The sequence below is a fragment of the Prionailurus viverrinus genome, chromosome X (assembly GCF_022837055.1).
Source record: "Prionailurus viverrinus isolate Anna chromosome X, UM_Priviv_1.0, whole genome shotgun sequence".
Classification (NCBI taxonomy): Eukaryota; Metazoa; Chordata; class Mammalia; order Carnivora; family Felidae; genus Prionailurus; species Prionailurus viverrinus.
The window spans coordinates 106,066,174-106,092,633 of NC_062579.1; the positions used below are offsets into that span (position 1 = coordinate 106,066,174).

The 26,460-nt window shown below is 43.9% G+C and overlaps 1 protein-coding gene and 1 non-coding gene across 4 annotated transcripts; both read right to left on the bottom strand.

Moving 5' to 3' along the window:
• Positions 1–2,931: 2,931 nt before the first annotated feature.
• On the bottom strand, positions 2,932–12,149 carry RBMX (RNA binding motif protein X-linked). 3 transcript variants are annotated; one of them, XM_047844186.1, is made up of 11 exons: positions 11,982–12,149; positions 10,754–10,882; positions 10,455–10,561; positions 9,803–9,974; positions 9,049–9,201; positions 8,365–8,479; positions 8,147–8,272; positions 7,977–8,059; positions 6,116–7,340; positions 5,130–5,212; positions 2,932–4,201 (listed from the first exon to the last, which is right to left on the bottom strand). In XM_047844186.1, the coding sequence occupies exons 2-9, from the start codon at positions 10,860–10,862 to the stop codon at positions 7,030–7,032; spliced, it is 1,176 nt and encodes a 391-aa protein (XP_047700142.1). In that variant the 5' UTR covers positions 10,863–10,882; positions 11,982–12,149; the 3' UTR covers positions 2,932–4,201; positions 5,130–5,212; positions 6,116–7,029. The 3 variants fall into 3 exon arrangements, with proteins under 3 accessions (XP_047700142.1, XP_047700141.1, XP_047700143.1); XM_047844185.1 differs by having other exon boundaries at positions 5,130–7,340; XM_047844187.1 differs by lacking the exon at positions 6,116–7,340 and having other exon boundaries at positions 11,982–12,148.
• On the bottom strand, positions 10,636–10,704 carry LOC125158026 (small nucleolar RNA SNORD61). Its single transcript, XR_007149151.1, has one exon. It is a non-coding gene; the product is annotated as a small nucleolar RNA SNORD61 (small nucleolar RNA).
• Positions 12,150–26,460: the final 14,311 nt, after the last annotated feature.

Here is a 26,460-nt window from a genome sequence, read left to right on the forward strand (position 1 = left end):
TGACAGCTCAGAGCCTGGAGCCTGCTTCGGATTCTGTGTCTCCCTCTCATTCTGCCCCTCCCCCTCGCTCTCTCTCTCTCTCTCAAAAATAAATATTAAAAAAATAATAAATAAAAGATTAAACGGTATTCCTATTTTTTAAGAATTTCAACTCTTGCCTCCCCAAAGGAAAAAGAAACCCAACTCAAAATGAATTATACACCTAACAAAGTTAAAATTACCAGACTGTAAAACATATGCACCAACGTTCATCTCTTCGTTTTGGCAAATGCACCAAAACGATGTAAGATATTGAAATTAGGGCAGCCTGACTGCCGGATATATAGGAGCTCTACCCTATCTTTGCAACTTTTCTGTAAATTTAAAATGATCCCAAAATAAAGTTCATTTTTTAAAAAAAGCGCTCCGCATTAGTCATCAGGGAAATGCAAATTAAAATCTCAATGTTATACCACCTCGCCCACCCACTATAATGGGTAAGAGGAAATAGACCAACAGCGGCAAATGCTGGAAAAGCAACGAGAACGCTCCTAAATTGCTAGGAGGGCATCAAATGGTACTCTGGGAACACTATTCAGCAGTTTAAAAATTAAACATATATAGTCCACTGTATTACTCATCAATCCCTCTCCAAAATTTATCCAAAAGAAACGAAACTATATGCTGAAGACTTACACATTACTCACAGCAACATTATTCCTAACAGTCCAAAGCTAGAACTCCAGATGTCCATCAACAGAACAGGTAAACTACATATACAATGGGGTTCTCTGCACCAAAAAGGAATTCATACAAACTACGTGGAGGAATGTCAAAAACATGCTGAAAGCAACTAGACACAAAAAGTACACTGCGGAAGGATTTAACTTATATGCAGTCCTAAATATGCAAATATATCGTACAACAGAAACCAGGTTAATGCTGTTTCTCTGGGCATGGGAGAGGAGATACTGACTGGTAAGGGACACGCAAAAACTTCCTGGACTGGAAAATATTGCATCTTGATGAATGGGTAAACAGTCTTTTTCAAGACTCAACACAAGATCTGTGTGCATTTCACTGTAAATTATAGATTTTTAAATACAAACGGTACTCCTTCATCAGGGATATACAAATTTAAACAAGATGAAATGTACCCACCAGGATGGCTACATTTAAAAGCACCAAATACAGGGGTGCCTGGGTGGCTCAGTCAGTTCAGCGTCCGACTTCCGCTCAGGTCACGATCACACGGTTCGTGGGTTTGAGCCCTGTGTCCAGCTCTGTGCTGACAGCTCTGGAGCCTGGAGCCTGCTTTGGATTCTTTGTCTCCCTTTCTCTCTGCCCCTTCCCCACTCGTGCTCTCTCAAAAATAAACAAATGTTAAAAAAAAATCTTAAAAAAAAGGGCACCAAATATGGATACGGGCAATGTCGACGGCAAGTAAAACAAGTTTGGGAAAACATCTGGCAATTCCCTATGAAAGGAAGTATCTACCCTACAATCCAGCAATTCCACATTGAAGTGTTTTCCATCTCCTTGTTAAATATTAGAATGTTCACAGCAACTTGTTTTCACCTCATTGTGTACAGACTTAAATGTTAGAACATTCACAGCCACTTCATTACTAGCCAAGAGCTGAAAAAGGCCCAGGTCTCCATCAACAGGCAAACTGTACCATGCTTCTTCTACTTGGCAATAAAAAGGGAACTGATACACTTGCAGAATCTTAAAGCATTTTGTTTAAAAAAAGTTAAGAAAAAAAAAGCTTTACGCAAGGTTCTACTTTTATGATTGCATTTATTCTAGAACAGACAAAACTAGTCTCCATCTTTGAGGAATGATGGCAATTGTCTGCAGCAAGTCACAAGGGAACTTGGCCTGGGTGATAGCAACGTTCTCCATCTTGATAGTGTGGACTTTTGCTAAATTACACATACTTAAAACAATCCAAATTAAAATTTTAAAACTCATCTTCAAAATCTGTAAATATTGAGGTCACTGTTTTTTAGGGAAGCGCACAGATGTGTGCAACTTAACAATTGATGGGAAGGCCTAGTTTCTCTAGAAGTGGTGTGGAGCTCATTTATTTACAGGTCGATACTTAGGGCTTTTTCTGCCATCCTAATGCTCAACTAACATTACTTTGCCACGCAATGATTTCTGTTCAACTGACTATATAACCCAAATCCACATTTTAGGTGCAGATGAATTTAAGGGGGACCCAGAAAACAGAGACTGCCCCAGTGGTCTGGCCCATGTCTCAAATCTAAATGTCAGATGTCTAAATGCGCGCACAGAAAACCTAAAATATCAAACAATCCAACTTAGCTTTACCTCCCCCTTTACCCTAGAATATAGGACCTTGTAGCCAGCCAATCGTGCCTTTCCACACCTCGAAATACTCTATGAAACTCACTCATGCCCCAAACCCCCACTGGGAGCAGTGCCTGTTTGAGGTACTACACTCCAAACCATGGGTGGCCTTCCTTTGAATAAAGGACACAGGTGAACAGTGCAGGAGTCAGAAATACACAGAACAGTAGACAAAAACAGAGAAAGCGGTCAATACAGAAGCACGTTAATCAAATGGCGCTGTGTTTAAGAACGTCGCTGAAGATCCCCATTGGGATTCGCTACCAAACTGAGCCAATGGACCTGCGCCTCCCCCCAAGAGTTAAGCAGTAAAAACCAGAGTATACCTTCTAGTCTTTTAGCTTCTAGTTCTTTGGTGTCACTGCCTATGTAGGGGTAGAGATTAAATGGGCTCACCTCATTTACCTTGATACCTACACCTGAAGCTCACTCCCCTAATAAAAGCAGCCTAGTCACAGAAGAGGCCACCTTGGGGACTATGTTCCAAGGCAACCGCTCAAGATGGACACAAGGAGGTCATATGGAAAAGCCTAAATTCCTTATTACAAAAGAATAAAGAACCCAGGGGCCACAACATATGCATGTTAAGTTTTATTAAGTTTCAAATACAAAACATTCCAAAAAGAGAAAAGTGATCTAGGATATCTAAGTTCTGTATTCAACTACCAGTTCAACAAAACATTTTATCATTGTTTCTTTTACAACCAGTATAAAGCCAGAAGACTCAAGATGGATTCTTTTCCCAACGGGAGAATTAAGTCTGCTGGGTCAGTAAACTATTTGCCAACAGCCGAATGGTCATTTGGGTATGCTTAATTTCGACTTCATATTAATGATCGCTATGTTTAATTTCTATGTTCTACACTATTTTCCAGATACCTAAATAAAATCTCCAGAGTCCAAGTCATCAGAAGCATAATCCCACGTACTTTACATCATAGGATTGAGGAAGACAGCCATGTAAGTGTCAACAGCTATTTAAATTTGGTCAATACCCTCAGGGTCTGGGATTAGAAAAGCCTGTCCGAAGAGGGTTAGAATTCTGGGGTTATTTCCCACAATGACAAAGATCAAAGATGATAGCGCTGATTTTACGATGAAGAAAAAAAACCTTAGGAGTTGAGTTGGTTTTTCTAACCCAACGACTCAAATCTGTTTCCTTTGGAAACATTAGCTTTTTTATACTACCAGCTCTGGTCTCCAACACGATTGGTTTGTTTCCAAGACAGGTGGTGGGGGTAAAAGCAGGCTTACCAAACAATAGTTTAAAAAAAAAAAAAAAAAGGCCAAGTGGCCCAATTTTGTTTCCAGTTTTTAAAGTGTGCTTTCAATCATTTTAGCTGTTTCCAGTTACTCTAAGTTTCCAGACACTACTCCCTTGGTTTTCTGACTAAACCCCACTTCGGGATAAACTGCACCAAAATGTTCCACTTGCTGAAAAAAAACAGTTTACTGGATAAAGAGTTACCACTTATGCCTTTCATTTTTCTACTCCAACTTTTTGACAGTAGTCATCAGCCAGTTCTAAACTGCAGAGTCGTCCCCCAGGACTTTAACAGAATGAAAGCCAAACTTGTCAAATCCACGTGAAGAACCACAAGAACTTCCTACCTCCACTTACCAATTTCCTTAAATGCTCCCCTTTATCTGGTCAATTACTTTTTTTTGAAGTAACTACCACTCCCTAGTTAAGAGTGCTAATCAACACTGGTGCCTTCCTTCCTCAGATCCACAGGAACCCTCGAAGGCAAAAACTCTATTGCCTGCACCAAACCAATTCTGAGGAGTACTGCTTATGCAACTGTTGTGCCTTATCGACAATCAGCATTCTTCTGCTTCAACAACTCTGTAAAATGAAAAGCATGTGATCAGGTCACAAGATACTGTTTTATACTGGAAATTACTCCCCTCTTACCCATTCTCTAAACACATACTTTGTAACTGGCAACATTTCCTTTAAGCTGCAAGCTCCAAGATGCAACCGTAAATACTAATTCCTTGATCACTTTGGGAATATTAAAACCATGTCACCGTTATGCCGGTAACATTACTCGTAAGTGGAACTTAGAAGCAGCTGCATCTGTTCTCCCTTTAGACCATTTGTACTGTGGCTGAGGCGGCACGAATAAAAAGGGCGTCCTCTTATAAATTCACAGGACCAAGTTTGAACCTCATGGAAGTGAAGTCTGTGCACCTACCAAAACACTAACTGTACAGCTCCAGTCAACAACTGCTTAAGGAGACTAGATTAGCAAGCTTTGTAATACACTCAGAAGTAACTAACACAGGGCATGAAGAGGTACCAACTTCCAGTCGTAAATAACATGAAAAGTACAGCACAACATGGGGGGGGAGGGGAGCTAAGGGGCACCTGATTGGCTCAGTTAAGCATCTGGACTTTGGCTCAGGTCATGAGCTCATGGTTTGAGATCGAGCCCCCATGTCTGGCTCTGCGCTGAGAGCGCGGAGGCTGCTTGGGATTCTCCCTCCGTTTGCACACACGCTTGCTTGCAAACTTTAAAAAAAAAAAAAAAAAAAAAGCTAAGATCACTTGACTGAGCCACTAACGGCAACCTACCTGTTTCACCTCACCCTCCATTCTAATGGATAACTTAACGCACCAGGTGTAAAATACATTACAGCACTTAACTTTATCCTCCTCACCCACGTTAGGTTATCCTACTCCGTAGGGAGAACTTACAACTATCACAGCTATGCAAACAGGCAAAGCTACATAATTTGTATCTGTAAAGGCCATGGCTTTTGAAACTTACCTTAGCATTGGATTTCTCTTGCTGTGAGGTTTATGTAGTGTGAATAAATCAGCACTCCAACCATAAGGACCAAAATCCTCAACCTGTAAAAATTAAATAGGTAAACTAGTTATCTCTCTTAAAGGAAATTCTTCAAAACTTGCCTACAACTGCTCTTTTCCAGAAAGAAAAGGCAAGTTCAGACTTGCAGCTTAACGTATTTCATGTTCTACTAATTCTCTTAAGTGGTGGAAGATTCACTGGCTTGGGATGGACTGGAATGGCTTAAAATGGTTAAGTCGCATGGCTTATGGATTCTCATTCTGTTCCAATGGTGCACTGCCATGTTAAATCCATAAGTTGAACGGACAAAACTTATTTGAAGGAATAAGTGCATTGTAAGGATTTTTAGTTGGAGGTCTTCAAGTTTACTATATTCAAGAGCATCTTTTTCAACTTCATGGCTGGACCTGGGTCATGCTGCCTCAGGTTTTGCTTTTTAAAGACCACTTTGCAATAGATTTTCTCCATACAGTGTAGTTCCATAGAACTAAAAACAAGTCAGGCATCCAACTAAATGTCAAGTTTGCAATGGCTTACAGGGGCAAGAGTGGGACCCCAAACTTAAGCCATTTCCTATATTGACTAAAAGGCTATTTTGAAAAATGTTAAAACATACGAAGCATGTTTAAAGGTCTTCATCAAAAATACTTTAAAAAAAAAAAAAAAGGCACCCCCTCCCAAGCCCCAGATCGCTATTGGTAAACAACAGCTGTATTATTAAGGCCTTTAAGTGTCACACATGCTTTTAAAAAAAAAAAAAAAAATCCATGTGTTGAATTTGGAGAACTTCTAATATGCTATCGAACACTTTGCTTTTCCAAAAGTTTTTTTTTTAATCTAGAAAGCATTTCCATTGCCATGAGGTACAGTATGTCTCACTGTACTAGGAGGAAGGTAAGTGTTCAATCTCGACTTAGACGGAAAAACTAGTTTGCTTTGCTTACCATCTTTGCTGTTTCACAGGCATTTGATGCTTTAAATCTGATGTGGAATGCTGATAGATTCACTTTTTAGAAGTCATAAGCCTTTGAGAAGTTGGAGATAACTTCATTGCTTATCTATTTTCTCCTTTGCAATCAAGCTGTTCCTTAAAAGTGAGACACTACAGAGTTGCAAAAATTTGAAACAGTAAGAGCAAGCACCGTTTGCAGCTTCATGGTTGGTTTTGGCCAAACTTTTTATTTAGTATTCTGTAGTTGCTTAACACACACTTAAATGGTCTTATTGGGGGAGGGGAAAGGGGAGGTTCTTGTAGATTCCCAAGGAAATGTCAGAAAGGCAAAATATGGCCAGCATTATCCATTTGCTTTTTTGGATTTACTGGGTGAATAGCACTTTCCTTACATAAAAGCATCTGATCTCAGGTTTTTCATACTGAGAACATGGAGATTTCAGTTTGAAGACACTCTGAAATCCTAAGAGTAGCATATCCCGACCACCCTCTAATAGCTAGCTTGTTTGTATAGGCAGAATTCCACCTCTCCATTTTAGATGGCTAGATGTTTGTGGAAGGTCCTAGAATTGCTTGCCTCATTTACTGGGAAAAATCAAGATATAGGAAGTGACCTTTAGGGACACTTTTACTTGGAAAATTACAACACTAGTACACAAGTCAAGTCTTAAACACATTTAACATTTGCTTACTGAAAGCAATGTCATAAAGTCAAATAAGATTAACAGATTTTACTTTTTTCCCTCACAAGAACATAAAAATTATGGAAGGGGAACTTAACAGGAAATTTAAAAAAGGTAACACAATTTTTCCTTTTAGTAGTCCTTGGGTAGTTATGACAGAAAAGGTTCCACTGTTTTGTTTGTTTCTTTGAACGGGGATTTTGGTCCAAAGTTTTGTTTGCTTTTAATATCTGCTTCTGCCTCCCCCTCTATCAGATCGGCTTCCTCCACGGCCACCACCTCTTGGTGCTCCGCGGCTTGAACTGCTGTAGGAATCACGTGGAGGAGGGTACCCCCTTTCCATAGAAGGGGGAAGCCCTCTTTCTTGTCTGCCAACCCGATCACGACCACTTGAGTAGAGATCACTTCGGCTGCTTGAGTAACTGTCTCGACTTCCACCATATCCGTCACGTGAGCTGCTGTAATCATCATAGCGACTGCTTCCACCATATGATGGCGGGGGCCCTCGTGTAGGTGGAGCACTACGTGAGTTACCTGCAGGGTCAATGGTCAGGTAATATGGCAACACTATAAATTGTATATATACAACATTTAAATCTGAATTTACAGAATTCTTGTATTAAACGTTTACTTTCTTAACTGGAAGGTTTTAAACTCTGCCATTGCTGGCCATTAACAGGGATTTGCTCATCTGCTGAGATACGGAAATGGATGGGTTTTAATGTTTGTTTGCAAAGACTGAAGACGGTGTGTATTTCAAGAGGATATTCCAGACAGCTTGTTATTTTAGAGAAGACACTCAGACACTTTCCAGTGATAAGTTGCAATTTTGAACTGTAGACTTTCCTTCATATTGCAATGGTAAACATTTGATCTTGTTAATAAAATTTTTAAATTGTATTTTCACTGTTGGGGGAAAACACATAAGGCTGCCAATTTAAGCAAGCAAAATCCCCTCCAAAGCAAGCAAACAGCCTCAAAAAAAAAAAGAAAAACTTAGAAAAAACAAAAGCCCCTCACAAAACTAGGAAAAGCCCAGCTGATAAAGTTACCCCTTAAAAGCAAGCAAATATCCCTTTAAAAAGCAAGCACCACACAGCCTAATAAAGTGGCTCATGAACCTAAAAACTCAAGCTGGTGATACTCGAAGACCCTCAAGCAGTATCTTACCATAACTCTCATATGAATCTCTGTAGGAGCCTCCACTTGGATGATCTGAATAGTCACGATCACGACCATAGCCATCTCTATCACTGAAGAGAAAAACTCGTAAGCCACAGGGTAGCAATATTCAGAGCAATTTTATTTACAAGCTGTCGCAGGCTGCAGTATCACTTTACCTATAGCCTCTTGATGGGTAGTCATCACGTGAACTGGAATGACCATAGTCACGGTAAGTATAATCTCTCGGGGGTGGTGCATAATCTCTTGTATCACGAGAACTTGGGTAATCTCTGCTTGAATAGCTACAAAAACAAAAATTAACGCGGTTCACACTTTTGGCAAGTTCTCCCTTCAACCGAAATTATGGAAACAAACTACTACACTTGTCTGTTACCTGTCTTTAGTAGAATATCCGTCATCTCTTGGGGACAAATAAACATCTCTACGAGAGGGCAGGGGTTCCCTTCGAGGTGGGCCTCCATAACTGTCTCTTCCACGTGACACAGGAGCTTAAGACAAAATAACCATTTTTAGAAATACATCCAAAGTGGGAAGCTTCGGTGAATGTGAATTTCCATCCAGATAATGAAAGCAGGGCAGTTCACTCAGGACAGAGGGTATGGAACTCAAAGAGTTTCTTCCCTAAAACCCCCTTGTTCACAACTCAAGTCTTTTCAGTGCATATTAACTTCATGTACCTACATCACCCCTAGTCCACGAGTCACTTTCATAAGCATCTTTTATATTGAAGATTTTTATTTTAAACCATCATTTTTTTTAAATTTTTTTTAATGTTTATTTATTATTGAGAGACAGAGAGACACAGAGCGTGAGCAGGCGAGGGGTAGAGAGAGGGGGAGACATAGAATTTGAAGTAGACTCCAGGCTCTGAGCTGTCAGCACAGAGCCTGATGCGGGGCTCGAACTCACAAACTGCGAGATCATGACCTGAGCCGAAGTCGGTCGCTCAACCAACTGAGCCACCCAGGCGCCCCTAAACCATCATTTTTTAAATCCCTTGTCAACCACGTGCAGGTCATGGTGGCAGAATGGATTGTTCTATAAATCCAGCATTTACCTCTTCCTCCCATTCCACTGCTACTGCGAACTGGTCCTGAAGGGGCTGATCTTTTAGGAGGAGGGCCGCCACTTCTTGGTGGAGGTCCTCTTTTTACTGGAAGTGGTCCCCTGGAAGAACTCATGTTAAAATTCATGGAATAACCACCATCATCTACATTAAAATAAAAAAGAAAAACCTGTTAATCGTCGTAATAATCAGTAGGAAGCTGTACAAGTTCTTTTTTGCTCTATCAAGAATGACCATTTTCTGTTCAGTTGGGGAGTCTTGTTTTCGTTTTCACTTCTACAAGACTACTAAGCAGAAGGGAGTCTATCTAGACCAAGCAAAAAACGGTAGTCTTTAAATTGCTTCAAAGAAAAAACACAAATGGTTTCATTTTTATATACTTAAAATGAAGGCCTAGATCAAAATTTTTCTGTGAAGTCTTCTGCAATTTCTCCCCCCCACAAACTACCTAGTTCTGGTGCCCATTTTCATATTTAAATTAGCTCTATGCCCAATGTGGGGCTCAAACTCACAACCCCAGAGATCTGGGGCTTTGAGCCAGCTAGTTACCCCACCCACTGTTTTTGTAAACACAAACTTATAATGACTTCTAGGTGTCTTAAGTCTCATGGACTTCGATAGATGCATCAAGTGTTCCCAGTATCAGGTGGAGTCTTTACACAAGGACTTAACCAACGCACACACTGGCGTGAGGTCTGCAGTTCCCAAATTCCACACCAAGCCTGAGGCAGACCCAAGTCATTACCCATGTGCCCTCCACGTGAGGGAGGTCCCCTGGTTCCTCCACTTCCTCCTCTTCCGCCCCTAAGACCTCTTGGGGGGCCTCTGCTTCTTGGGGGTGGAGGTGGTCCACGTCTGCCACTTTCAAATGACGGTTTAGTGGCTTGTTCTACCTTGATGGCTTTTCCATCTAAGGACTAAATAATATCAAAATGTAATTCCATCAACATTTAAAGAAAACCTGCAGATCCCTTCACTATGCCACGTGACGCCAACGCACCCTTCAAAATAAAGTTTGTAGGTAAATTTTGCTCAATAAAAATACGGGGTCGTTTTTCCATTGCAACTTTTTGAGAATGCTACGGAGGAGTTGAACCCAAACATAAGGTCCATTGCACTACTGGTCAATAAAACATAAAAGGCCAGTCAAGTTGTTAACAAACTGATAACCGAAAAGCCCAGTTTTCAAGTAGAGAACAGAGTCATGCAACATTCTGAACTGAGACACTTTCAGAGCATAATCCCTAACTTTGCAAATTGTGAATTCACAAATGGCTAAGATCAGATGCATCTAGAAAGGTATACACTCAAACACAACTCAAGAGCTACCCTCGACCAGATTTCAAGAACACTGTGCCAGTTTATGCACTAGAAATGGGATCATTGTGCCATCTCACCTTTCCGTTCATGTCTCTGGCGGCATCCTTAGCATCTGCTGGGCTTTCAAAGGTGACAAAAGCAAATCCTCTCGATTTGTTGGTCTCACGATCTTTCATCAACAGAACTAAAACAGTTGGGGGGGGGGGGGAAGCGTTACTCTAGTTCAAATGGAACAACCAAAGCTAATCTATAAAATGCAAGCTCAGAACTTCTTAGAGGACAAAATGTATCATGTCAGACGATCAACGTAATCAAATTCATCACAGCTTACATTTTTAATTATTCACAGCTCCGCATATGCCTTCAGAGAACTCACCTTCCACTATTCGTCCATATTTGCCAAATACGGCTTCAAGGGCTTTTTCATTTGTTTCTGTATTGAGGCCACCAATGAAAAGCTTTCCTGGGCGATCTGCTTCAACCATTTTTTCCCCCTGGTGAGAGTCTGTTGAAAAAGAACAGTATTACCTCCCTAGAAAAAGTTCAAGCTTATGGGACACATGTATTTATTGGCACATCTTTCTTGTTATACTATAAAATCATCATTCCTTAAAAACTGAAGGCACCAAAAGCATTCTCTTCTTCCAAGCGTCAGCAGGAAACCAATTTAAGTAGTTTAGTGATAGCGCAGTTTGCATTAGACCAGTTAAAAGGCCCAAGTTAACTTATGCCTCCATTCTTAAACCACCTTGGCAATTTTAATCAACTACTCAACGTTTGAAAAAGCAGTTCTAGTTTTAATCCTACATGTGTTGCCTTTTAAGGATTCAACGATCACATCCAAATTACCCTGATGGTTTTTTTTAAGCGTGTAGCCTCATTCAAGGTCACAGGCCAGTCGGAGGACCTCTTCCAAGAACTTTGTCTTTCCTCGTTAGGATTCCCTAGTAAACCTAAGCAGAAATCTCAAGTTTGAGCCAAGTTATACCTCCCCTTCTCCACCAGCCCCTGCCCCGCCGAAAAGGTTTAAAAATAAAAAAGGTTTCGGCATCGTTTCATAATAACGGAAGGTGGAAGCGCGCATCGTATCACTCAGCACTCCATGACTGCAGCAGAATCCAATTAAAACCCGTCATTAAAAAGCGCGTGGAAAACACAAAATGGCGACACTTGGATTCAACCCAGAAAAGCCTACACCGGCCAGGGGAGTAACTTTCGCTATCGGCAGTGGCTGGGAAAATCCGAACGGCTTCCTCTCCAAGGCCGCCAATGAACAAGGACCCGCGTAAAAGTGCACGTGCCCGTCCGTAGCGCCAGCGCCATCCCAATGCAGGTACCGCGGTGGCGCGGTCGGCCCTCGTCCCGTTCCCACCCCGGCCTCCGCCGCCACCCCCGCAGGCGACAGCCAAACTTTCTCGAGAGGCACCCGGCCGAACGGAGCCCCCACGTCCGTTTTCCCCGGACACGCTCAGCCTTATCGAAATAGGTCGGCACCTCTCGGTTCTTAAAATGGCGCCCGCCACCCCCATCTCCGGAGAGATAATCCCAAGTTCTAACGTGGCAGGAACGTAGGCGCAACGGGCGAAGGGCAGGGGAACACGTACCGGAGGGGTGACGACGGTTCCAAGCTCCTACGAGCTCGCCGGCAGGGGCTTCGTAGCAGCCCAGCACGAGGGAGGGCCGCTGGCTCCGAGAACGGAAGAGGGAAGCCGCTAGCACTACTGCGCAACGAGGGCGAACAAAGGAGACAGCAAACTTTATACTGCCCGGGAACGAGGCTGAAGGACCCGGATGGAAACCGAGCTTAGAATTTGAAACGCTAAGGGAGGGGGGAGAGGTTCCCAGCCTCCCCATTGGCTGTCTTCCCTGTCATTCGCTCTTCGCTCCTCCCCTTTCCCCGGGCCCCTCCGCGTTTGGGCCGGCGCCCGTTTCTAACCGTTTCCCCAGCCCCCACCCGTGCTCCGCGAACCCGCGTTTTTGCTTTCCGCTAAAATGGTTCACGGGCTGCCTTTGATACCGAGCTGAAATTTATTGCGTGTTCTAGGGGGCCGGGCACCGTGCTAAACTTCACAACCATTAACTCGTTTAATTCTCAGAACAACGTGATGAAGGTAGATACTCCTAACTGCTGATTTTACATAAATGGGAAACAAAGAAGTTTAGATAATAAAATAGATCTTCCCCACATATCTGCAACAAGAATTGCCGGTGAATGGGGACAATTCTGAGAAATAAATGTCACTTGGGGAAAAAGAAGTACAAAACGACAGACTGATCGTTCCTTCATATAGAACAATTACTGAACACCTACTAATAAATGGCAGGCTCTGGGCTTGGCTGTCAGCATACAACCCAGAACAAGCGAGACAAGGGCAAGGCACTTACTTCAAAGGTGAAGCTCCCAAATTTGGCAGATAAAAATACAGGATGCCCAGTTAAGTTTGAATTTCAGAGAATTTTTTTCAGTATGCGTATATCCCAAACTCATATACCAAAAACTTCTTCGAGGTGTATCTTTAATTCAAGTTTAACCAGGCATTGTGTATTTTATCTGCGGTAGTCTCGTGGTGGGGGATTACAGAAATTAAAATTGTTCTAATTTATTCGAAAACGAAAAAAATCTGAATACAACTAACAAAACAGTTACCTATTGTGGTTGGGGCCAAGGAGGAAGCAAACTAGGTGCTTTGGTGGACAATATATGGGAGACCAAATTTGATATTAGATGTCACATCAGATCTGAATGGAGAAAAGAAACCAGCCATGGGAGAGCTTTTCAAGAAGAGCAAGCAGTTAAGTGCAAACTGGAAGAAAAGAGCGTGCACCAGCAAGGGACAGAAAGAGATCCAGGGTGACAGGAATTGAAGGGGCATAAAGAGAGAGCCGAGTTAGAGGTAGGCAGAATCTTCGAACCCATTAAGATCGCAGGGGGTTTGAGGGCGGAAGAAGGGGCCCCACTGGGGGCGTGCGAACAGACCTTGAGAGAGAGCACGGGACTTGAATTAGGGTGCTGGCAGTGGAGAGAGGGAGGCAGGTGTGTGTAGCAGGTAGCATAGAATTTGTTAAAGAATCAGATGGAAAGGGGGTGGAACGGAGGTGACTGAAGTCACTATGGATGACTAGGTATCTGGCATAAATGGGGGTGGCCACTTACCAAAATGGTTGCAGACAAGCAAGTTTGGGCTGGGCGGGGGGGGGGGGGGGGGGGGGGGGGGGGGGGGGGGGGGTGGAGAAAGCTGACGTCCAGAGTAAAGATCAGGGCTAAATTGTTGCTTTACAAATGATAATGCAAGCCATCCAAATGAATGAGACCACCAAAGAAGAGAACAATGGGAAAAGAAGGCCCAAGATCACACAGTATTAACTACAAAATACATACTGTATACGGAGAGAAATAACCGTATAGGCTGAAATGTCACTAGTTCATCTTGGTGGGGGTAGGGTCTGTTGACAATTGTGACTTGACTTCTTCCCAGTTACAATTACTCTGCTTACAGGTGCATGATGGTATATGCCAGGCAGGTGGTAGTCAATGATGTTCAGGTCACGGGTGAAAGCCCCAAGGAGTTTTGGAACCAGTTCTGAATTACTGACATGACTGGAGGGAATAGTAGTCAGTAGGGTTAGAATATGTGTTCTTTTATTTCCTAGCCAAATGATGACAAATAAAGCAAAAGTTCTGTCCGTTTGCCTTCAGAATGAGTTATGTAAATTACTTGCTGTGGTGATAGTTGGGAATTGGCCAGGTTGGCAAAAACCACTTAAACGCCCGGCTCAGCAAGCAGTCTGCACCCCCAGGAGGAACCAGGAGAAATCCCTCCCCCCTGGATTGGCAGGCGCTGTCTTTTCTCTGTCTCGAATCCAGACCGAGCACGACAGCGCCTTCCCCGAGGCTCTGATTCTCAGCCAGGCCTCCCCCAGCCCAGGGCAGAACAAGGCCAACTCTACAATAAATGTCCCTGTCCCCCTCGGTCTCAAGAGGGAAATGTGCATCTCTGTGAACCAGATCGGTCTGGTCTTTGCAATTAGTGCCCAGGGAGTGTGGAGGTGGCGGAACAGGACTTCCGAGGACAAGAAGCCAGAGCGGGGTGGTGGCGGGGGGGGGGGGGGGGGGGGAGGGAGGAGGGGGGCGCTCGTTGAGGGAATGGCAGGAGGGCATCAGTATGGCTGTAGTGCAAGCCAGGACTGAGAGGACAAAAGAAGAAGCTGGACACGGGGAGCGCAGGGCCTACTGACGAGATCCAGGTGGCCATGAAGAGGGGAGCCTTTTTTAAGAGGTGGAGCAAGGTAATCAGATTTCATATTAAAGAGATCACTGTGGCTGCAGTCTGGAGACTATATTGGGGGAGGGAGGAGCCGGAAGCAGAGGATTGCTGATGTAATCCTGGAGAGGGGAGGTGGGCCTGGCGAGTGTGAGAATCTGGCCAACGACAGTCCTAGAAGCAGGTCTCACGCTGCCCAAAGGGAATCTCTGAAACCCATCCCTCCCCCTCGTGGATCCTCTAGATTTTTCCCTTGGCTTCTTTCTTTCTTTCGACTTCCTCCTTTGGATTATCAGTAAATAGAGTTATAGGTTCTCTTTACTCTAATTTGTCCCTCCAGATGCCATCTCAATGACTGGCTGACAGATTGAGTCGGTATTCGGTGCATAGCAAGTACTTAATGAATAGTGGTGGCCTGGTCTCAAATCTCAGTTTGCCTGCAAAGGGTTCACACTTTACTAAAACAAACAACAACAACAGCGCAGCACTCCATTCAGTGTTAAAAGCTTCAAGCAATGAAATGATTAGAGAGAACCCTAACTTAATTCAAGAAAACGTTTTTAAGAAGGAAACTTCGGTCATCAAACTAAGGATCACTCTGAGACGACTAAAGTGGGACTTCTGGCAGGCTTGCATTTTTATACGAAGGGCAAATGTAAGGTCACTCTGCACCCAGTTATGCCTGTTTTCCCAACTACAGAAAGATATCCTGCCACGTGTTCTAAAAATGTCTGTTATCTGGTGTCAAGCAAGAAAAAGGAAGGGAGGGAAGAATTTTATGTGATTAAAGGTTGGGAGACGTTCCAGTCCACTGAAAGTAGCCACTCTCCGGAAGATGGCCTGCTTCGCGACAATAAGTGAAAAATAAAAATTTTTCAACCAATGTATAGCTCTGATATCGCTATACGCTGGCTGAATGAATGAAGGCCAAATTCCACCGGACCTTTCTTTTCTTTTTTTTTTTTTTTTCTTTTTACATTTATTTATTTTTGAGAAACAGTGAGACAAAGCGTGAGCGGGGGAGGGGCAGAGAGAGAGGGTGACACAGAATCTGAAGCAGGCTCCAGGCTCTGGGCAAGCGGTCAGCACAGAGCCTGACGTGGGGCTCGAACCCACAAACTGTGAGATCATGACCCCAGCCGAAATCAAGAGTGGATGCTTAAACGACTGAGCCACTCCGGTGTCCCAGGAGATAATGAGTTTTAACTAAACTTAATACTTGATTCAAAGGAGGTAAGGTATGTCTTAAGAAACATTTCAAATGAGGGGGTGGGGGAATGGTGGGTTTTGCAATAAATTGTGTTAGGACAATTAGCCATTTGAAGGGGGGAGGGGAATTTGGATTCATGCCACACTTTCTAGTTTGAGATAAATTCCAACTCAAGGACTGAAATGTAGCACCGCTGAAGTAGGAGAAAAATGGGCAGGCGCTTTTATAATCTTGTCAGGCAGACCATCCGTCCATTCATTTTATTCCCTTAGCAAGTACTTGTTCAAATACGGTGCCTACTCTGCGCCAGCCCTGTTTCAGTGCTGGGAATACACCAGCGAACAAAAAGATAAGAGTTCCCGCCTAACTGGAGCTAACATTTTAGTTACAGGGGGGAGGTACAGTAAACAATCTAAATAAATAAATAAATGACACAGGACGTTTGAACTTGAAAACTGCTGTGCAAGAAACAGTGTACATAGTAAGGAGGGAGGGTCCAGAGTATGGAATGGAAGGGTGCCACCTTGAAAGAGCGGATCCGAATCGGCTTCACTGAGGTAACATTTGAAACAAAGATACAGGAGGAAGTAAACCGTGCGGATATCCTGGGGGAAAGTAGGCCAGAAAGACCAAAGCCTACCTGCCATGTTCTAAGAACAGCGAGGAGGCCGGCATAGCTCAAACTGGGTGAGGAAACACAAGAGTGGTAGGTGAGGATGAGAAGTAGCAGAGGGGCCGGATCATGTAGATTTTTCTAGACCATGGAAAAGCCTTTTTTTTTTTTTAACGTTTATCTTTGAGAGAGAGAGAGAGAGAGACAGCGTGAGTGGGGAAGGGGCAGAGAGAGAGGGAGACACAGATTCCCAAGCAGGCTCTGAGAGACTAAGAGAAAAATTACCAGGTGTACTCACAACTGCAAAGAAAAGACCCCCCCCCCCCCCTTCCCGAAACCAGCCAGGGCGTGCCCGGTTGTGGTCTGACCTAAAGGCGGGAACCAATCAAGTTCTGCTGAGTGGTTTGATAAAAAGGCGGGAACCAATCAAGTTCTGCTGAGCGTTCAAATTTAAATGTCAACCAATAACAGCTCTGTAACCGCGAAAAATCCCTAACTTGTTTGTGCCTGTCTATAAAAGAAGCTGTAAGAGCCTCGCTCGGGGCCTCTTAGCGTCACCGGCGACGAGTGCGCGGAGGACCGGGTTCGAACCTGCAATAAACGACCCTTGCCGCTTGGCTTTGACTCTGGACTCTGGTGGTTTGTTTTCGGGGGTCTCTCGAATCGGGGCATATCAGCTCCAGGCTCTGAGCTGGCAGCACAGAGCCCGACGTGGGACTCAAATGCACGATGTGGGGCCTGAACTCAAACTGGGAGATCATGACCCGAACCGGGAAGTCGGACGCCCAACCGGCTGAGCCACCCAGACGCCCCGGGAAAAGACTTTACCTTTGTTGGGAAGGAAACATAATTTTCCTTCTAGCCTTCTAAATTCTTGGCTGAGGACATGCCCCCTCCCCCCATAATAAAAGATGAACAGGAGAAAAACAAGTTTAGTAACACGGATACCTCCTATAGGCATGGGAAAGACCAGGAAATCTGAATTATTGTCTCAAAAGGTCCTAGCCTTCATTTTAGGTACCATCTTCCGCTAACAAGAAAAAAAAAAAAGGTTGGGGGTTGGGGAGTCAGTTACAGGATGTTAGCATACAATGCATAATAAACAGAGTAAGGTTGTTATGCAGATTGAAGTCATCGCCTTCTCCATTGATAAGAGTTTCTAGAGATTTAGTGTCCTCCTTCCCAGTACAAAGAGGGAGAGCCCTTAAAAAATGTAGGTTCCCTTCAAAATGTTAATGTGTCCTACAAAAAGGCCACTTCTGCTTGCGTTTTTAGAGCTTCTCCTGTGAAGTTTTTAAAAAATAATTACATTAGGGGCGCCTGGGTGGCTCCGTGGGCTAAGCGCCCGACTTCGGCTCGGGTCGTGATCTCACGGTTTGTGAGTTCGAGCCCCGAGTCGGGCTCTGTGCTGACAGCTCAGGGCCTGGAGCCTGCTTCGGAGTCTGTGTCTCCCTCTCTGTCTGCCTCTCCCCAACTTGTGCTCTGTCTGTCTCTCTCTCTCAAAAATAAATAAAATGTAAAATAAATAAATAAATAATAAAAATAATTACGTTAAAATCATCCTTTTGCCAAAGAGGCACGGGAAACTCTGTTCCTTCACCTTTTACTGGGGTTGAAATCGGGAGCCGCTCGAGGGCCTTGAGCAGAGAGGAATGTTCTCGTCATACCTCATTACAGAATCTCATTGGCCGCTCTGTCCAGGATACAGTGTCTGGAGACAGGGGGGAAGGAGGGAGACCTAGGAGAAGGCTATTGTGGTAGTGCCTTGGATGGAGGGCAGAGCAGTGGAGGTGGTGAGAAATTGTTACATTCTGGATGCATTTTTTTAAAAATTTTTTTAAATGTTTGTCTTAGAGAGAAAGAGAGAGGGCACGAGTAGGGGGGAGGCAGAGAGAGAAGGAGACACAGAATCTGAAGCAGGCTCCAGGCTCTGAGCTGATACACACTACGCATTGGGCACCAAGGTTGGGACTTGTACGATTGAGGAGGAAAAATTTTCTCTGTTCTTTGTTTGTTTGTTTGTTTGCTTTCTCTGGCTGGTCTAAGAATTAAATTGACATGAAACAGATTAAGAGGAGAAAATCTGGGCCACCTTGGGACACCCAAGAGTCAGTTAAGTGTCTGACTCTTGATTTCGGATCAGGTCATGATCTCGTGGTTTGTGAGTTTAAGCCCTGCATCAGGCTCTGTGCTGACAAGGTGGAACCTGCCTGGGATTCTGTTTCTCTCTCCCCCTCTCTCTGCCTCTCCCCTGCTCTCTCAAAATAAGCTTATAAAAAGCGTATAAATAAGCTTAAAAAAATGCCAATTTGCAGACTCCACCTCCAGACCTACAGAATGACAAACTCTGGTGGGGGGAGGGCAGCAGCCTGTGTTTGGACCAGCTCTCCAGGGAACTCTGCTGTACAATCAAGTTCGGGGAAGCAATGCAGAGGAGGAATAATGGCTCTTCTCATCCAAGGCCAGTCCTCCTATCTTTGCCTTAGACAATGTCCTCCCCTGCTTTCTTGGGAATTTTATGTCATTAATTCTTTTTTTCTTGTGCTCATTCAACCACTCCTTCTCAACTGGAACTTTCTCCTGCACGTCAAAACATGCTCAAGCCTTTCTCATACAGAAAAACGACTCTGGGGCACCTGGCTGGCTGAGTCGGTGGAGAATGCAACTCTTGATCTTGGGGTTGTGAGTTCAAGCCCCACCTGGAGCGAAGAGCTTACTTTAAAAAAAAAAAAAAAAGAATGCTCCCCTCCCCTCGGTCTCAATATTTCATCTCCTTCTGGCTACCACTTGATAGTTATCCTCGCCTCCACAGCCAAACATCTTGAAAGGGTTGAGCGTGTGGGACAGTCGTCTCATGAGATGCCCAGTGCTGGTGGGAAGGCAAATTGGTACAGTCATTTGGGAGGGCAGTTTGGTAGTAGCTATTAAAATATCAGTGCACCTGGGTGGCTCAGTCGGTTCAGCGTCCGACTTCAGCTCAGGTCATGATCTCACGAACCGTGAGTTCGAGCCCCACTTTGAACGAAGTCGGCTTCAGATCCTCTGTCCCCCTATCTCTCTGTCCCTCCCACTCCCCCCCTAAAATACATAAATAAATAAATCTTAAAAAATATATCAAAAGCACAAGCAGTGTCAACTAACATTTAAATGAGGGGCGCCTGGGTGGCTCAGTCGGTTGAGCGTCCGACTTCGACTCAGGTCACGATCTCGCGTTCCGGGAGTTCGAGCCCCGCGTCGGGCTCTGGGCTGATGGCTCGGAGCCTGGAGCCTGCTTCCGATTCTGTGTCTCCCGCTCTCTCTGCCCCTCCCCCGTTCATGCTCTGTCTCTCTCTCTGTCTCAAAAATAAATAAACGTTAAAAAAAAAATTTTTTTTTAAATAAAATTTAAATGAACATACCGTTCTTGTTGCCTTCAATGCCCAGGCCAGTGTGTCTAAGACAGTTTTGTGTGCAGAATTGTTAGTGACTGGGGAGAAAGGTGGAAACAACTTAAATGATTGCCAATAGAGGAATGCCAAATAATGATATACTCGTAGTATGTAATATCTGTAACGTATTTGTTAAAACACTGAAGTACATCGTTCTATAATGTGTATGTTTATGTGTAAACTAGGCTATATGTGTAACCCCAACATGTTAATACATACAAAAAGGCCAGGAAGGACACACCAAGCAAATAATAATGGTTACTTCTGGAAGATGGAGGATGTGGTGACAGCGGTCGGAGGATTTCAGTGCTCTCTGCGATGTTTCAATTGTTTTTAATGTTTATTTTTGAGAGAGAGACATAGTGTGAGTGGGGGAGGGGCAGAGAGAGAGAGAGGGAGACATGGAATCTAAGGCAGCCTCCAGGCTCTGAGCTGTCAGCACAGAGCCCGACGCAGGGCTTAAACCCACAAACTGTGAGATCATGACCCGAGCCAAAGTCAGACACTTAACCAACTGAGTCACGCAGGCGCCCCCATCATTGGCTTTTTTGACAACACACATTATGTCCTCTATACTTTTCTTTGAGAATCTAATCACAAACTTCCAAACTTGCTTTTGTTTTTAAGTCTATTTGTTTATTTTGAGAGAAAGAGAGAGCACCAGCAGACGAGGGGCAGAGAGAGAGGGAGCCTTCAAAGCAGGCTCCAGGCTCTGAGTTCAAACCCACGAACCGTGAGATCATGACCTGAGCTGAAATCAGATGCTTAACTGACTGAGCCACCCAGATGCCCCTATAGGAGAAATACATTTATGTATTAGTTATGCAATTAAAAGCTAATCAAATAGGGGCGCCTGGGTGGCGCAGTCGGTTAAGCGTCCGACTTCAGCCAGGTCACGATCTCGCGGTCCGGGAGTTCGAGCCCCGCGTCGGGCTCTGGGCTGATGGCTCGGAGCCTGGAGCCTGTTTCCGATTCTGTGTCTCCCTCTCTCTCTGCCCCTCCCCCGTTCATGCTCTGTCTCTCTCTGTCCCAAAAAAAAAAAAAAAAAAAAAAAAAAGCTAATCAAATAATAGAGTTGTCTATACCAACTACCTTCATTTCACTACCTGTTATTCAACTCCGAATCTGCTCTAATTTGGCTTTAATCCCAATAATTTCCCCTCACATAGCTCTCTCTCATGTCACCAATGATATCTGTGTCACCAAATCAAAAAGATAAGATGTCGGCATGCCCGGCTGACCCAGTCAGAAGAGCATGCGACTCTTGATCTCAGGGTTGTAAGTTCGAGCCTCGCGTTCGGTGTACTGATTCCTTAAAAATAAAATCTTTTTTTTTTTTTTGAGGGGCGCTTGGGTGACTCAGTGGGTTAAGCGTCCGACTTCAACTCGGGTCACGATCTCGCGGTCCGTGAGTTCGAGCCCCGCGTCGGGCTCTGTGCTGACAGCTCAGAGCCTGGAGCCTGCTTCGGATTCTTGTGTCTCCCTCTCTCTCTGCCCCTCCCCCGCTCGTGCTCTGTTTCTCTCTCTCTCAAAAATAAACATTGAAAAAAAATAAAATCCTTGTTTAAAAAAAGATAAGATGCTCTGTGCTATTTTACTTGGCTTTTTTGTTGTTGCCGCTCTTGACCACTTTCTCCTTGAAATACTCTCTTCCCTTGGCTTCCAAGCCCTTTTATATTTAACATCACATAGTTCTGGTTTTCCCCCCCACCCCCACCTCCCTGCCTGCTACTTCTCTAGCAACTCTGTAGTTTATCACTCGACTAAACCACAAATTGTTGACATTTTTCAAAGACTGGCCATCCATTCTCTACTGCTCTCGCTCTGGACTCTCCCAGGATGTGACTTCTTCTATCATCCAAAAGCCACCAATTCCCACATTTGTGTCTCCATCCCAGAGCTGTAGATAGCGCTGCATGCTTGATATCTCCGTTTGTAACTCTCAGCGTGTCCTCAGGTATAACGGTTCCAAAAACACCCCTCCTGATCTCTCTCTGTCACCCCTAAACTTGGTCCTCTTCCAATGCCATGTCTCAGTGAGTGGCTCCACCATAAGGCCACCGGTGCAACTCACACTTCCCTCTCCGTCCACCCCCAGTGTGATCCATCAATCACCAAATCCTATCAGTTTTCACTCCTCAATAGCTCATTATATCCATGGTCAACACTAGTGTAATGCTCTAGTTGAGAGGTTATCAAAGTTTGGTTTGAGAACGCTGGGGGGAATCTGGAGACGCTTCTCGTGCATTCACAAGATGAAAAAATGTGCATAGTAACACCAAGATATCACGTGCCTTTTTCACTCTTATTCTTTCTTGAATATGCAGCAGTCCAGAGGCTATGTGACATGCGATGTCACAACAAATGGAATGCAGAAACAAGTAGGGGCATCTGGCTGTCTTCTATTAAGCCAGACATTAAAAATATCTGCAAAAATGACACGCTTGTTTGCAATGCTTATTTGCAACAATACCACGCTTCTCACTACTCTCTTTTGTTTTAGAGGATACAGGTGTTTTTAAGAACCAATAGACAATAGGGGCGCCTGGGTGGCTCAGTCGGTTAAGCGTCCGACTTCAGCTCAGGTCATGATCTTGCAATCCGTGAGTTCGAGCCCTGTGTCAGGCTCTGTGCTGACAGCTCAGAGCCTGGAGCCTGCTTTGGATTCTGTATCTCCCTCTCTCTGCCCCTCCCCTGCTCATGCTCTGTCTCTCTCTGTCTCAAAAAAAAAAAAAAGCAGTAAAAAAAAGAACCAATAGACAATAGAACAAACAATTCTAATATTTGTATTAACCATAAAAGTCCCAGAATAGCCAAAGCAATCCCGAGAAAGAACAAAGCTGGAGGCCTTGTGTGCCTTGATATCAAACTATACTACAAAGCTACAGTAATCAAAACAGTATGGGATTGGCAAGAAACCTGACACTTAGATTAATGGAACAAAGTTGGGCTCAGAAATAAGCCCACATACATGTGGCCCATCAATTTATGACAAGGGAGCCAAGGATATACAATGAAGTAAAGATAGTGTTTTCATTAAATGATGTTGGGAAAACTGAACAGGCACATACAAAAGAATAAAAGTGGAATGCTATTTTAGATCATATGCAAAAAATTAACTCCAAATGGATTAAAGATAAGAATGTAAGATCTGAAACCATGAAACTCCTAGACGAAAACACAGGCAACAAGTTCCTTGGCATTGGTCTTGGCAATGATTTTTTTGGATCTGACACCAGAAACAAAGGCAACAAAAGCAAAAATAAACAAACATGACTAAATCAAACCAAAATGCTTCTGAAAAACAAAAGAAACCATCAACAGAACGAAAAGGAAACCTACTGAATGAGAGAAAATATCTGCAAATCATATATCTCATAAGCTAATATTCAAAATATATAAAGAACTCATGCAGCTCAATAGCAAAAACACATAAAACAAACAACAACAACAACAACAAAATAATCTGATTAAAAATGGGCAGAGGACTTGAATAAATATTTTCCAAAGAAGACATACAAATAGGCAACAGACACGTGAAAAGATGCTCAATATCACTCATCATCAGGGAAATGCAAGTCAAAACCACAGCGAGATATCATCTTACACCGGTTAGAATGGCTACTACCAAAAGGATGAGAAATATTAAGTGTGGGCAAGGATATGGAGAAAAGAGAATGCTTGCACACTGCTAATGGGAATGTAAATTGATGCAGCCACTGTGGAAAACAGTATGGAGGTCCCTCAAAAAATCAAAAATAGGGGCACCTGCGTGGCTCAGTGGGTTAAGCGTCTAACTCTCGATTTCAGCTCAGGTCATGATCTCATGGTTCCTAAATTTGAGCCCCACGCAGGGCTCTGTGCTGACAGGGCGGAGCCTGCTTGGGGTTCTCTTTCTCCCTCTCTCTCTGCCCCTACCCTGCTTGTGTTCTCCCTCTTTCTCAAAAATAAATAAACTTTAAAAAAATTAAAAATAGAATGACCACGTAATCTAGCAATTCCATTTCTAGGTATTTATCCAAAGAAAATGAAAAGACTAATTTGAAAAGATATAGCTCCCCCCACCAATGTTGACTGCAGCATTATTTACAGTAGCCAAGATACAAAAGCAACCCAAATATCCTTCAACGGATGAATGGATAAAGAAAATGTGGCATAATATATACAACGGAATATCATTTAGCCGTAGTAAAGAAGGAAATCTTGCCATTTGTAACAACATGGATCAACCTTGAGGGCATTACACTAAGCAAAATAAGTCAAACAGAAAAGACAAATACCAGGGCCCCTGGGTGGCTCAGTTGGCTAAGTGTCTGACTCTTGCTTTCGGGTCAGGTCATGATCTCTCAGTTCGTGAAATTGAGTCCCACATCTGGCTCCGCACTGTCAACATGGAACCGGCTTGGGATTCTCTCTCTCCCTCTCTCTCTCTCTCTGCCCATCCCCTGCTCGCATGCTTGCTTTCTCTGTCTCTGTTTCTGTCTCTGTCTCTGTCTGTCTCTCTCTCACAAAATAAATAAATAAACTTAAAAAAAGAAAATACAAAGACCATACCATCTCATTTATACGTGGAATGCAAAACAAAAAAACCAAACACCAGAAACGCGTAGCAACGAAAAAGCGAGCTCGCAAATACAAAGAACGTATTAGTGGTTGTCAGCGGTGGGGAGGTGGGGGTGGGAAAACGGGTGAAGGGGGTTAAAAAGTACAAACTTCTAGTACCAAAGTCATGGGGATGTAACTTACAGCATGCTGACTATAGTTAACACCATGTTGTATATTTGAAAGTTGCTAAGAGTAAATCTTCAAGGTTTTCATCACAAGAAAGAAAATTTTGTAACTCTGTTATGGTGATGGGTGTTAACTAGATTTATGGTGGTGATCGTTTTGCAATGGTTCCTGCAATACAGGGATATACGTGTCCGTTCATAACAAGTTGCTGTTGGTGCAGAAATATATTTCACAGTCGGAAACTCTATAGTCCCAAGGGAAAAACTAAAACTCTTCCCTCTCGCTGTATCAGAGTATATAAATTCCGAGGATAGTTACTCAAATGGGAAACATAAGCCTCAAAGTGTAAAGCCTGTGAGGTCGAGCTACTTTGAATGGCTGTCTTGCTATAGGAAAGTGCTAAGTGTGTACACAAGGGGAAGAGCCAGAGTTAGCAATTGACGAATGGGGGCGGGGCAGACAGGACCTTACCACAGTGTGAAAGCGACAAACCAGAGGTATACATAGGGTGCAGTGGGAACACATTCAAGGGACACTTGCCCCAACTCTGTGCATGTGTGTGTGTTGGAAGGGGTGGAACATGTATAGTGTTGCCGCGGTGGGGGGGGGGGGGGGGCGGCTGTCAGGAAACATGTGCTGGGCAAAGTAACTTCCAAATTATGAGCTGAAATATAGGATCAAGATTTCAGCCAAGCAAAAGGTAGGAGAGGGGTTGAGTGCTCGCCGAGCATTCTAGACCAATGAGCAGCAAGGCTCAATTTGTTCCCAGGCGAGGGGCTCGGGAGAGTGGCCTCTTCACATAACTAAAAGCAATTCTCTGGAGCAGAATCAGAGTGATTGTGGGAATGGAGCCCCATTCCCCCTCCCTCCTCCCCAATTTTGATGCTGGAGAGGTAGGTGTTGGGGGCTGGGGGTTAGGTAGAGCAGGCCTCACTAAGCAAAATTTGGACTTAATCCTTAGGGCAATGAGGAGTCAGTAGGAGAGTGTTTCAACTTTTTATTTTGAGATAATTTTAGATTTACAGACGTATTGCAGAAATAGTACACAGAGGTCTCATATACCCTTCACCGAGCTTCACTTACTGCGAACATCTTACATAATTATGGTACAATGATCAAAGGAGCAAAGGAAGAAATCAACATCAGCACAATGGTGTTACGTAAACTACGACCGTAATTGGATTTCATCAATTTTCTCATTAGTGTCCCTTTTCTGTGCCAGGATCCAATCTGGGCCCCCACATTACATTGATCTGTGCAGCGAAAAAAATTGTACTTTTTATTTATTTAAAGGAATCTCTACACCCAATGTGGGGCTTCAACTCATGACCCCGAGATCAAGAGGGATCCCACTGAGACAGACACCCCTGTGCAGCAAAGGCTTTTAAGGAGGAGTGTGAAACGGATAGATTTACACTATCAGTTTCAAGGAAGCCTGTTCAGATTTGGGGGAACTGGGAAGCAAAACGTGATTCAAGGCAGGAGGCCCGAGGGGTAAGTTAGACTGACTTCTGTCAACACCCTGTGAAAGGTCTGATGTGGCTTCTGAAGCTGACACCCTGGCCGACCATGGCATACTAGTTTTCTTTTTTTTTTTTTTAACTTTTATTTTAAAGTTTATTTATTTATTTTGGGGGGTGAGGAGCAGAGAGAGGGGGAGAGAGAGAATGCCAATCTGCTGTCAGCACAGAGCCTAATGTGGGGCTCGATCTCATGAACCGTGAGATCATGACCTGAGCCAAGATCAAGAGTTGTATGCTTAGGGGCACCTGGGTGGCTCTGTCGGTTAAGCCTCCGACTTCAACTTCAGGTCATGAGCTCTTGGGTCGTGGGTTCAAG

Bases quoted from the DNA above. Each gene is read 5' to 3' on its own strand.
- RBMX (XM_047844186.1), bottom strand. From the start codon at position 10,862: ATGGTTGAAGCAGATCGCCCAGGAAAGCTTTTCATTGGTGGCCTCAAT. The intron at 9,975-10,454 runs GTGAGATGGCAC...GATATTATTTAG, and splicing joins CCAGAGACATGAACGGAAAG to TCCTTAGATGGAAAAGCCAT. The intron at 8,060-8,146 runs GTAAAGTGATAC...TTTTCTCTTCAG, and splicing joins TACCCATCAAGAGGCTATAG to TGATAGAGATGGCTATGGTC.